Genomic DNA, 12,872 nt, shown 5'->3' with positions numbered 1-12,872 from the left:
ATAAGGCAGGTTAGTCTGTTGCTACCTGGCCTATCTCAAACCCATGGAGAAATAGAGGACTTTGTTTTCCTGCTTGGGAAGTCTGGCACCTTTTAATGAGCAGTAAACTCACTTCAGTATTAAAGCTGGGACATTTTTATGGTTCAGTGTGTCTTGTGTATTCTTGGGGTGAGAGAATCACACAGCAGCGCTGAGCCATTCTGAGACCCCGAGGACAGAGCTGCTCAGTTTTACTTCGCGATTCTCCTGCCTTTAAGAGCGCACAGCGCGCTCTTGTAACCATGAGACTGTTCCTATCTGTGCATGTAAACACATAAATGAGCTGTTTTATACTGGCAATTAGATACTCCAGAGAGTTGTGAAGCTGTGAGATATTGCTTCACTTAGGGTGGTTGCAACTACTTGGCCCACAGCCTACGGCTTTGTTGCCTGCAATAGGTGTTAGCAAATGGCAATGCTAATGCACTTAATGATATCATTACTAATCAGCAGCCTGGTCAGAACAATTGACCTTCATTGATCTTGGTATTTCTGCTTTTATTTCTTCCTCTGCCCTTTGTGACAAGCTGTGCAAGCTATTTGCCTTTGAAAGGATGTAAGCAGTTATATTGCAACACTTTAATTTTAGTTTGGCTGATTTATTTTAATGAATGCTATTATGAATTGTTTCTCTTTTTTTGTTTTAAATCAGTGTGCCATGCCGAATTGAATGCCATCATGAACAAAAACTCAGCTGATGTTAAAGGCTGCAGCATGTATGTTGCCTTATTTCCATGTAATGAATGTGCAAAGCTTATCATCCAGGCAGGTAAGGAGTAGTGCCAGCTTGATTTGTCAGGGTTGCATTGCTGCCTACTCGTTGGTATCTTATCACGAATGTATTTGATGTTAAATTGCTGCTGTTAGATCTAAATTAATTGCACCATCAACTTCCTAAGATGCTACTTGTGGGGGTTTTTTTTGCATCTGAATGGTGCCAGATTTTTTCCAGTGCTAATTGCATCTTCTGTGATTCTAAGCGTGCTTCTAATTTAGGTTTGTAACTTCTTAGACCAGGAGCTGCCAAAGAACAACACAGGCTTTGCATATAATTACTGTCAATTTTACTGTGCTCTGACACATTGAATAGAGTAGAGCAGAAAGAAATAAACTTCTGCATGACAAAAGGTCTGTTGGGAGTATATACATGAAATTTTAATTTGAATGTGACGCATGGTAGATATTTGAAGATTTTAAAATATCTTTGCTCATAAATGTCATAAGACTTCTATGATCCTACTTTAATTATGTCTTTCATTACAACTGTTATAAATCTGTGCCACTGCAGCAAGTGTGCTGGCCTAAATGTGTCGCCTTTTTCAGATTAGGTGTCTCTGCAGTAGGCTTTGGCTCCATAAAAATCTCTGCTTAAGGTAGCATGTATTTTGCTTATTGAGGAAAGTCTTGCAGTCCTAGCATGTGTTGCTATTCGGCGAGTTTCTTGCCCCACTAATGGCTATGGGAATCTAGGAAGAAAGTAGCAAGCAGAATGCTTCTTTATTTTGGTCAGTAAGGTTTGAAATGAAGAGAGGTGAAGGGGGAAAGATGATGATATTCTGTATTTGTGCTATATTTCTCTTACGAACAAAATCAAAATCAAATGGTGTTCAAGGTAGGCTGGCTGCTTGTTCTGAATGTAGTCACTCACCCTTATGCACTTAGGTCAGCACTAAGTTGCAATGTATTGATATTTATGTTGTCTGATAAATACAGTAAGATGTTGATAGGCTCTGAAACACTTGTGAATTCTCTTGGGTCAGCCTTTACACTTGTCTCCTGCTTAAGTAATTTAGGCATAGATCATTCAACAATTTTGAGACAGCATGCATTTGTTTGTAATTGGAAGCTGGGATTGGGAAATATTTATAAAACAGAGAACAAAAGGAAAAAGCATCTTTTTATAGCTGTGCATTTGGAAAGGGAATAGGATTTGGGGTTTAAGTTCTTTTTGAGGTGTTTTATCTATGTTAGAGAGGTAGAAAGGTAAGTTTTCAATTACTTTTTAAAAATGCTTAATTTCTAGTCTGTCTATTTTGTGTGTTTGCCTGTGAGATTTTTGCTCTGGTTTTCTGAGTTAAACTTGGGTCAGTTTTGAAAGGTCTGTTCCTAAACAGCTCTACTGTCCATCCATGGCATTATTCTTAAGTGCAATCTATAGTATTTTGGGAAGTAGGGGTGTACCAAGGAGTTCTAGAGTATGTGGATGAATGCTGTCTGTTCCGAATTTGGCACTAGTTTTTATATGAAATTACCTTTTTTTTTTTTCCCAGTGTAATTCTAGCATGTTTTCTGTATGACTTTTTTAGGCATAAAGGAAGTTATTTTTATGTCTGATAAGTATCATGACACTACAGAAATGACAGCTGCACGGCGGATGTTTGATTTAGCAGGTATTATATACAGGTAAGAGAACTTTGGATTAACTTTATTTTTATTTTGGAAAGGAAGAAAATGGTCTGTGAAAGAGACCAACTTTAAGGCAAAAGATTTCTTCTTTGCCTTGTGCAGCATTTTATTCTTTGTTAGTGTTTATAGATGGCTTGTTCTGTATGCCTGCAAAAGATACTGGATTGACAGACTGTTGCACCATTCTTTTTGCCTTGTGTATGGTTAAATTTCAATTTCATAACGTTTATATGAGAAAATGGTCCGTTTGGAATACTCATTTCATTCCTGCACTGCAAGTGAAATTGCAAATGTGATGGTTATTTGTTGCATTGTACTCAGGAGAGTCATTGCTGACCCTGCTTCAAGCAGGAGGTTAGACTCGATGATCTCCTGAAGTCCCTTACAACTTGAATTTTCCTGTGATCATATGAGTTGGACTGAAATGACCAGTTGATTTTTTATTATTATTATTTTTTTTTGTGGATTAACTGATCCTTATTGAGACTTTAGTATCTTTGTTGCAGTCAATTTAGGAAGGTGTCAAACCAGCCACCCATAATTAATTCTTGGTGCCTATAGCTATCCAGTCTTCTTTGGTCAGCTTTTCTTGTGAGAAAAGGATAAAACTTTGAATATTTGCCTTAAAGTAATGAGAATCTGAAAAATGTTTGAAGAGTGGGGTTTTAAAAGACACTGACAGAGATACCTAAAGACAATCTGTTCAACAGCTAGTTTAATAGCAATAACATGCTGTGGGTGAGTCTAATTATGCAGTCAGGAAGGCTTTGCAACTCTAAAAAGTTTTACAATATTCATATAAAGGCTTCAGAAAATTTGCAAACATAACAATTCTGACAGATAAAATTTTAGGATGAAAGGTACCTACTGGGCTAGGAAACATCCATGAAAAAAACACAGCAGCGCTTGAAATTCAATTTCAGTCCTTCGTTGTATTTCCTGTCTACTAAGACTATTTGAGTAAGAAGCATAGATCATTCTCTTGCAAGTCAAATCTTGTAACTTCTCCAGGGTGAGAAATGTTTCTTGCATTTCACATTGCTATTCTGGGGAAAGTATTCTGAGTTTCAGTGGTCAGCAGCATGTGCTTTTCTGTGTTGACTGTTACCTATTGTTGTATTGATTATTAGGGATGTAGGTGGTACTTAATGAATCTGTTGAACTAAACTGCAGAGCTTAATTAGGCACTAAATCCACACTATTTGCATAATCCTTTGTTTACTGGTAGACTGGAAAATATATGCTCAGTCCCCAAATACCTTCCTTCCTAATTGCTGTAGCAGATGCTCTAATGATAATAAAAGGAAACATTTTGTGGCAGTATTAATTTAACAGTTCTAAAGTTACAGTTTTTAAATTATTCCCTCTTAACTAGTTTGGTTTTTCCCCAGGATGATGCATAATGTGATCTATTCCCTTAGCACAAAAAATATTTTAATATACCGAGGCAGAGTTTGAAAGTGTGCTTTGAAAACTTGGCAGGAAAAAAGTGATCAAAATATTTATCAAAATATATTCCAAATATCTTTTATGTATACATGTGTATACATATACGTGTATATATAATGCATCCAGAGTATATTAAAATATTTTTATGGATCTGTATATGTGTGTACCTGTATCTGTAAACATATATTAAAAATATTCAAAATATAAATATATATGAATAAAATCCCAACCCTGGTAATATGATGCCACCACCTGCAGCTAAGTTGTTAAAAGTCCTTTGACTCCTGGGTAATTTATGAACTCCAATAGCTGAAGAATGCACAGGCTAACCCACCCCATGTGTCTTTTTTGTCTTAGTCTTTCTTGTCCAGGTTTCTCGCAGTGTGGTGCACTATAATTGGCTCCCATAGAGATGAAAACTATGTGAATCCAAGGAGGGGTTTTTTTTTTTTTATTCCTTCAAAAATTTAGCTGGAGCTATAGCAAGCAAAATGTTTTAACTACTCACTAACTAATATCTGTATTTTTCTTTATTTTAGGGAATTCAAGCCAAAGTGTAACAAGATCATCATTGACTTTGATTCAATTAACAGCAGACCAAGTCAAAAGCTTCTATGAATTAAGTCTCATTAAGTCTCTAGAAGAATGTCATTATCCTTTTCTAAAAAGCTGCTAATGCCTTTCATCTTGAAGTTACTTGCAACTTTTTAATGGCTTCTGTAGCTAAAGTAGACTTCTAAGAAATCCAAGGCATAAAATGTCCCCCTCACTTCATCTTGTCATGTGGAATCTAAATCTACTTACAATTTTTAATGCCTTTATCAAAACTGCTTAAAAAGTCTAGAGACATGTAGATGAGACAATATAATGTATGTAAAGAAAACTGTTCTGATTCTTGCTGTATTCATCACCACATGCTCTGATAGGCTGTCAGCACTGATTTAGACGCAGTTTAACAGTAGTACTTATTGTAACCAGTATTACATGGGAATGTGCTGATATATGGTGATCTCTCTCGATTGGATATGTGGATCTAAATAGTTGATCCTCACAAAGGACAAAAAATGTTTTCCATGCAAATACTAATCTTGCAACTAGCATAACACTAATATTTAAAAGGTTATACAGCTTTAAGAATGTGTTATATTCTGCATGAGTTATCCAACAAATGAAATACTGATTTTTCTTTTAATTGGTATCTAGTGCTGTCATACATGGAGATGGTGAGAGAAGAAGTTGTTCTCAGAATGGTCCCTGCTGGACCGAGCTTTACAGGTGCTTTCAAGTCCTTGTTTTCCCCAAGACTCCAGAATTGGAGGGGGTTGAGGGTGTAAATCATTTAGTTCTTTACCTTTGGGACTCCTACTTGGAGTTGGTTTTCATATACAGAAGGAAATTATTTTATTGGCCTAAGCAGTTTCTAGACAATCCAACATAGCTCAGTCTTAAAATCAACCTGTAAGGTAACTGAATCATTTTTTGTCCTTTGAGAGAAATGGGAGATAGTCAAGCCATATCTGTATCTGTGCCAAAAGAGGTAATTATGGTGTTAGCTCGTTTCCCAGTGCTGGTGTAGTACCTTCATTGGCATAAATGTTGCCTAAAATAATATCCTTTTTAATTTTATCTTGAGGTCTGGGAATAGATTTGAGTTCCTTTTCTCTAATTTGATTTTTTTTTAAATTAAATATGCCTAATGGCTTTGTTTAGATAACATCAGTGGTTGGTTTTTGGTTTTTTTTAAACATGGTTATACTTCAGTGAGCTTTTATTTTCTCTATAAAAGCTTTGTTTCGTGTTCTGGGACATTATGTAATTTGGCTTCATACCAGTATTATTAAACTCCTATTAAAATCCACTACATTGAAGTAGACTCATTATTATAATATTAAGCCATGTGCTTGGCTCCAGAGTGCTGCTGTTTTTGCAATCATATGCAAAGCATATTTTGTGCATTTGTGATATTACATAAAGTGTAATGTTCATGAACCATTTGGCTACTAAAGGGAGCATTGTAATGTATTATAAGAGGTGTCCATTTATAAAGTAATTTTTGACTTTCTCTTTTTTTCCTACAACTGTTTTCCACCTCAAAATTGGTTTGTGGCTTACTGCCAGAAGAAGAAATTTGCACATATGTGGAGGGGGAGGGTGAAACCTGAAAAATTACTTTAATAAAATGTCACTAAAACAGCTTATGCACATCTTTTTCTTTGGCCTGAATTAATAAGTAGAAGCATTTTGAGTTATACTGGTCTGACAATGGGACAGACAGGAGAGAAGAAGCAGAGTTTTTTTGTTTGGGCAGCAAAATTGCTGTTTTCTTCAGAGATAATTGCTGATCTATGTTCAGACCTAAAAGATGTATGCATTGTGATTCTGGTTAGCTTAAGTATTTTTATGTCAGACCTTGGATAATGGGGATGTATAATGTGCATAAAAACTGAGGAGTTTTTTGAACCAATATCCCGGTGTTTTTAGGAATGTCCTATTTTTTATAATGACTTTTTTTTTTTCACTGGGATTTTTCTGTTTGTGTAACAAAAGAGCAGTACTGGAGAATATGATGGGATTTTAGATTTCTTCCAGTCAGTTTTTGATCTGATAGAGCCACATATACAAGTATTCAGTGTAATTATCAGTTGACTCGGGCTAAGGAAGTGGGCTCTCTGATTTCCAGGGCAACTTTATGGAAAGAGAAAAAGCACATGCACAACGCTTGAGACAGTGCGTGCTTAGTTTGACGTCAATGTTTTACAGCAAATCTTAAAGAAGGTTTGATCCTTACTTCTTGTTCCTGTCTGGAAATCTGTATGCTTCTGGCTTTTTTTGGCTTGAGTTCAGGAGATAGTGCTTTGACTTCCAAATAAAGAATAATTACTAGAGGAAACAATGAAAACGGGTAAATATAATAAACTGTGTTTCTGCTCCTGAAGCTCAAGTTCAAGATGAATAGAACCATTTGGCTGGAAGAACCTCTGGAAGGCATTTACTCTTACCCCTTGCTGAAAGCACCTTTGACTTACAAGTTAGATCCAGTTGCTCAGGCCTTGTCCAGGTGAGTATCTCCAAGAACAGATATTCTGCAGCCTTTCTGGTCATCCGTTCCAATACTTGTCCTACACTCACTGCATCTTTGTCTTTTTTCTTCAGTCAGAATTTCCATTGCTACAGCCTATGTCTATTGCCTCTCATCCTTCTGTTGAACATGTCTGAAAAGGGTCTGTCTGTCTCCTCTATAACCACCCATTAGGTAGCTGAAGTCAGCAGTTATGTTCACCCCACCTTTAACCTCTTCTCCAGGCTGAACAAATCCCACGCTCTCATCCTTTCTCATGCATCATGTGTGCCATCCTCTCACCATCTTGGTGTCCCCTCACTGTCTGTCTCATACAGGGAGCCCAAAGATGAGACTACTCCAGATGTGCTCTTACACAAGCTGAATAGAGAAGCACGAATCATCACTTCTGTTGACCTGTTGGCTACACACTTTCTAGTAGAACCTGGTATGTGGATAGCCTTCTCTGTTGCTAGGGCACTTAATCTTCTTGTCCACCTGGATTCCTGAGTCCTTTTCTTCCAAGGTGCCTTCCATCCCGTGGGCACCCAGCCAGCATGGAGCTGTTCTGGTTTTGGTGCAGGACTTTGTTGTGTTTCCAGCAACCCATTCCTCCAGCTGTTAGTAATCAGCCGTTGGTACAGCTGGACTTTGGAGCACTGACCCACTACCCTTGGAGCCAACCTGAAGTTTCCAACCTGAAACTTCATAGATCCCATCGTGGCCACCTGCACCACCCCTCCAGCCTGTTGGGGGAAGGGGAGGTGACTACAGGCTGAGGCTTCATTAAGGATCGCTTGAAAAAAACAGTATGGGAAGCTGAAAGGAGACTATGGGGAGCATTTTGGTAGTTACTTGAGCAGCATTAGTTGGAGGAAGAAGTCACATTCAAATAAAATTCTGAGATCCGATCCAGTTCAATATAACTCTTATCTTAAAGGTTAAATCAAAATCCTGCCGTCATATAGATTTTCCTTCTAAATATTATTCCGTTTCCCTGTCAGAGCACCCAAGGAACTGGCAATCTTATTTACATAAATTTCATTTAAGAAAGGGTGGTTTCACAGGCTGGCATACTGAATGAGAGCATAATCGCCATCTTCGAAGCTTTGATCACTGACTGAGCATTTTATTGCCTTGTATATTAGGAATATTTTCACAAAGATAACAAGAAGTGTGCTGTGACCAGTACGATTGTTCTGATTTCCAAAACAGCCTATGATAACATTGGTAATAAAAGCTCTTCTGGTGCGTCACTCGCACTGAAAGCCTTATGTGCATAGCTGCAGAAGCTGCAGTAGTTCACCAGCTACCAAAATGAATCCTGCAGGAATTTCAAACTGTTACAAACGAGCAAAATAAACAAAAATTCTGACTTGCCACTTTTGGCTTTTCTCTCTGAAGCTGGGGGTTGGGAGTCTTTCTGCAAGTGAGGTGGGATGAAGAGCAGAGGCCTCAACTGATCTCCCTAGAGCAGCAATTACACAGGGCTAGATCTCACCCGAGGACCTGGGAGAAGTTTACAAGGTGCGGCTGGGGCTGCGGGGAGCAGGTGGGCTGCAGGGAGCCTGGAAGCTGCTGTCGAGTGGTGTGAGACTCACGAAGGAGCAGCAAGCAGTGCTCTAGTAATTCAACAGGGCTGGCCTGGGTTTCAGCTACACTTCAGGATGAAGTACAGAAGTGACCACAGCTGAAAGGCCATTTATTTGCAGCTGTTTCTTCTCAGTTGTAGGTAAGAAAAGGATTTATACAGTATAGGGCTGAAAGTGTGAGAGGTACCAGCTCTTTCTCTCTTCAATGATGATGGCTCAAACAGTTTGCTCCACTAAAGCCTCTTTGAGCAGATTTCTCTGTACCTTCCCTTTAAAATCTGGGTTTATCTAATGTAAAACTCTCTGATTTGAGAACAGAGGGATAAAACTTGTTTCAAGTGCATAGTCTGCATCTGTTCCGTGTTCTCAGCCTTGGGAACTAGGGAAAGGCACACAGTGGAAAAGCATTAAACGGGACTGACTGTCTGAGAAACCTTTAAATCCACGTTCCCTTGCTTTTACACTTAAGTCACCTCTTTACTTCTCTGGCTTGAAGGAAATTATGGAAAAAGGAGGAAAAAAAAAGGATTTGTGAACTCTCTCTGCCTCATTAAAAAAAAAATAACACATTTCCCAATATTTACAGCTCAGTTAAATGGCAGCAAAAGCTTTAATGAAGCGTGTGGTTAATCAAGCTATGGAAGGGTGCAGCATTTTATTTTATTTTGCTGGAGCAGGAGCTTAATTGCAGTAGCTTGCTTCCCAATGCTGCTCATCTCCAGGAGCAGTGGATTTACTTTGCCCTAACACTTCCATCGCATTGATGTGGCTGGGCTTTGAACCCTTTCCCGGCTGAGGAGGTATCGGGGAGGAAGGTGCTGGGGGCAGCTCTGTCCCTGTGAGGCACCACCAGATAACTGTGGCGGGAGGGCTGCTGCTGCCTGTCGCTCCGAGTAACGAACAGGAAGGGCACCATCTTTTTGTGAACTGTGCAGCAGAAGGGCAATGCTTAAAACAGAGATAGATGTGACAGGGTGCATGAATTACACTGATTCGTTTTGTGTCCCTATCTGTTTTTTCTGGGGTTTTTTTTTAGGAGGAATTAAGGAGCAGGGGAATAGGAAACTGCTACTTCTCTCTTCTACGCTTTAAGGCTTGTGCTGGACAACATGGTCTCTGTCAGGGCACTTCCTCTCATCCAAATATGAGGCAAAAAAAAAAAAAATCAAGCTCAATGTGCTAGATTCTTAGTTGTTGACATTATTTACTGTGCTCTTAACAAACGGTGCCCCAAGGAGAATGAGAATAATGTGCTCCAGCAGCAAAATATGCATAATAAAGAAGCAATTGCCTATGGTTTCCTGGGATTTCTTACTCTGTGCTCTCTACTTCCCTATCCTTTCATTGTTTCAAGCTAATGTGTATTTCAATTCTGCCATGCAAATATGCAGAAGGACTCCCTGCAGCAAAGGAGAGGAAACAAAGTATTTTCAAATCACTGCTTCACTGGTATAAGTCGTGTCTTGGTTTGCCAGAGACTTGGGTACATTCTTTAGTTGGCTGTGTAACTCCGCTGTTGCTGGTTGTTGACTCGTGCTAAAGTCTTTTATGTGGCATATCTTGTGAACAGGGTTTTTTTTTCCCTCCACTGTTCAATCGACTCTGACTGTCAATCAGAATGTTGCTGGGTAAACAGGACTGATTAAAATTTTAATTTTGTATTGTAAACAATATGACACTTTAATATTTGTACTGTTATTAAAGATACTGTTAATGATGTACCTAGTATGTTGTGGTACAGTTTTCACATTTATTTCTTGAAGCGCTGACAAGTTTTGCTAGAGAGCTTCACATTCATATGCCAGGATTTTGTATTCCATGTATTCCCTTTTGCAAGGGTGACTGTACTTAATTATAATGGGTATGGGTACCCTATTTATTCTTTCTGGTTTTAAATCTAACGGGGAAGAAATGTTCCTGTGACAACTGGGAACATTACACTGTAAGAAACAGCCATATCATGAATGCCTTGTCTATATGAATCTACTGTTGCTGTTAATGTTGCTTATCTATCTTCCTGAGAAGAAAAAAGAGAAGCTAATTAGGTGTGGAAACACCTTACACATTATAAGTGTTGGCTGGTGCTTGGAGACTTGCCCTTAAGAAAGGCACAGGGGAGACTAGAAAGTCTTCTACAGCAAAGGAAATTTGTGATGGGATGTTGAAGTCTTGAGGGTGGAAGGAAGAGGTGGAAGCATGTGTTTGCACCAGAGGTCTGTTTACCTCTCAGGCCCTTCAAGGCCAAAGGAAGCTGTCTGGAAACAGGGAGAGAAAGAAATTCCCTGTGATTTGGAGAAAAAAAATGGAGTAAGAAGGAGAGTGGAGAGCCTGAGCATGTCAGATGACCCTGTTCTAAACTGAAGGAGCTTTTCAAAGTGCCTAGGGAACATGTGTGCTGAAAATCTGTTTCTCTTGGGCTACTAGAGTCATTGTCCTTTGAAACTGATGGGCTTCATAAGTGCTTCTGTTGTGCCTGGCCACTAAGAGGTCATGGCAGAGCACCTAGGTGGTTAGTTTATGGGGGTACGCTGGAATTACTGTGTAGGCTTGATGCAGCTGGACTACAGCCTCTGCTCCAGGGAGTCCCATGGACAGCCAGTAACCTGGGGGACTGCAAGGAAGGGTGACTGTATCCCACTGGGAGTCAGCATCTCTACTCCAAATATAAAACTTACTAATGGCTTTCACAGCGCAGTGGCTACCGGTGATTTCCAGGTGTACATTTTGACTGCTGCCTCCTCCCTGCTCTCTTGCATCCTCTCACTGTCTCTTCCTGCAGCTCCCATCCTCTCTTCCACAATCTGTTTCCCTCCAGGGATTTGCAGAGGCGTGAGCAAGCAGGCTGCATGGCAGAAATGGCATGAACATGGCAGAAGCAGCATGGGTCATCCTTCACCTGTCAGGGCTGTGGGTCTTTGCTCCTTCCACTCCCCCTTCCTGAAGTGTGGGCTCTTGCAGCGCTATAACTGCCTCCTCAGGGTCATGTTGTGTGGAGCAGAGTGGGAGCCATCGTAAGCATCTCCATCTGAGGGACACTTGTCCTCACCTGGGGCGACACCATGGCTTGGTTCAGGTAGGATGGCTCTGGAAATAGGATGTTCCTGCTGCTCTTCCCCTCACTGCTCATGCTGGCTCATCTATCTCCCTGGCTGGAAATGCTGCTGCATGAGCACAAGTGAGCCAGGTCAGTGCCTGGCAGGATGCATGTCCCTGGGGTTGGGCCTTTGGGATCCTAGACCCCTAGGACTGACCTAAGCCTGCAGGAAAAGTCACCGATGTCTGGCCACAGCCTCTGTTGCTGTGAGGCATAATAAAATGGTACCTTCATCTATTTGGTTTGAATGAAAACGTTAATAGACTGATCCCATTGTTCACTTCTGGCCAGTTCCTTTTCTGTTGATCATAGCTTAGAGTGCAAGAAAAGCTGTAACCATCCTTTGCAGTGAGCTAGGTAGCCTCTATAAGTACATGGGTGTATTCCCTTCGCAGCTAAGGTGACTACAGTGCTACATATTTCCTGTTCATGACAGAACGTAAAATATGTGCTTAACCATCCTTTAAGTCAGTGGGACTCAAGCTGGCGACGTGCTCACATCCTTTCCTGGCCTGAGGTCTATAAAGGGACGGAGCCTGATGTCCCTATTGGCATTCAAATAATGCCTTCCTGACAAAATCTGTGAAAACATAGCTTTACAGCTCAGTAATAAATATTCCGATTTGAGATTCTACCCTCAAGTGGGAGCTACGCATTTCCTGGATTGATTTTAAATGCACTTTTAGCTCAGATTGATGTAACTAAGGTGTTCTTTTACATATCCCATGGGGAGGAGGTAGGAATGGACTAGGGGAGAGCAAAGGAGAGCTATTTCAGGTCACAGTCTTCTCTAATAGGTAACTCCCTATAAAAGTCAAAATAACTGTGTGGTACCAGAGCTTCCATTTTTGCTTTATTTTGTAAGGTTAAGGCATAACTACCAGCACTGGGCACACAGCACTGACTGACTTCACCTCAGGCGGAGAAGCAATACCTAGAAAGATTAATTATGTTTCTGAGAATCTGGTGCTTGAGGGAGCAGATCATCAGCTCGCACACCCACATGTGTTTTCTTTCTAAGGAAAAATCTCCAAAAGAGAGGGCAGATTCTCATAATGCCTGGCGGATTTTTCTTGTTTTCCTTTTATTTTTTCTCCCATAGAAATCTTCCGGTCTCGGTGCTTAAAACTATCTGGCAGTAATGTTTATGAGTTTCCTCACCCATGTCATTTTTACTGACTACAGGAAAAGAGTCCTTTCCAAGGTGCCTGCCTATACACATGCAGTAGACACC

At 40.1% G+C, this 12,872-nt stretch overlaps 1 protein-coding gene across 1 annotated transcript; it reads left to right on the top strand.

Annotated features, from left to right (window-relative positions):
- Window positions 1-691: 691 nt before the first annotated feature.
- Window positions 692-5,752, top strand: DCTD (dCMP deaminase; the record flags this gene model as incomplete). The annotated part of the gene is made up of 3 exons (XM_010164154.2): window positions 692-808; window positions 2,346-2,442; window positions 4,434-5,752. Coding segments are annotated over 3 exons (293 nt in total), but the record flags the coding sequence as incomplete, so codon positions are not given.
- Window positions 5,753-12,872: the final 7,120 nt, after the last annotated feature.

This window comes from Antrostomus carolinensis, unplaced genomic scaffold, assembly GCF_000700745.2.
Source record: "Antrostomus carolinensis isolate BGI_N321 unplaced genomic scaffold, ASM70074v2 scaffold28333, whole genome shotgun sequence".
In the NCBI taxonomy this organism is placed as follows: Eukaryota; Metazoa; Chordata; class Aves; order Caprimulgiformes; family Caprimulgidae; genus Antrostomus; species Antrostomus carolinensis.
Note: the sequence above shows the minus strand (reverse complement) of the source record. Positions and strands in the feature narration are given on the sequence as shown.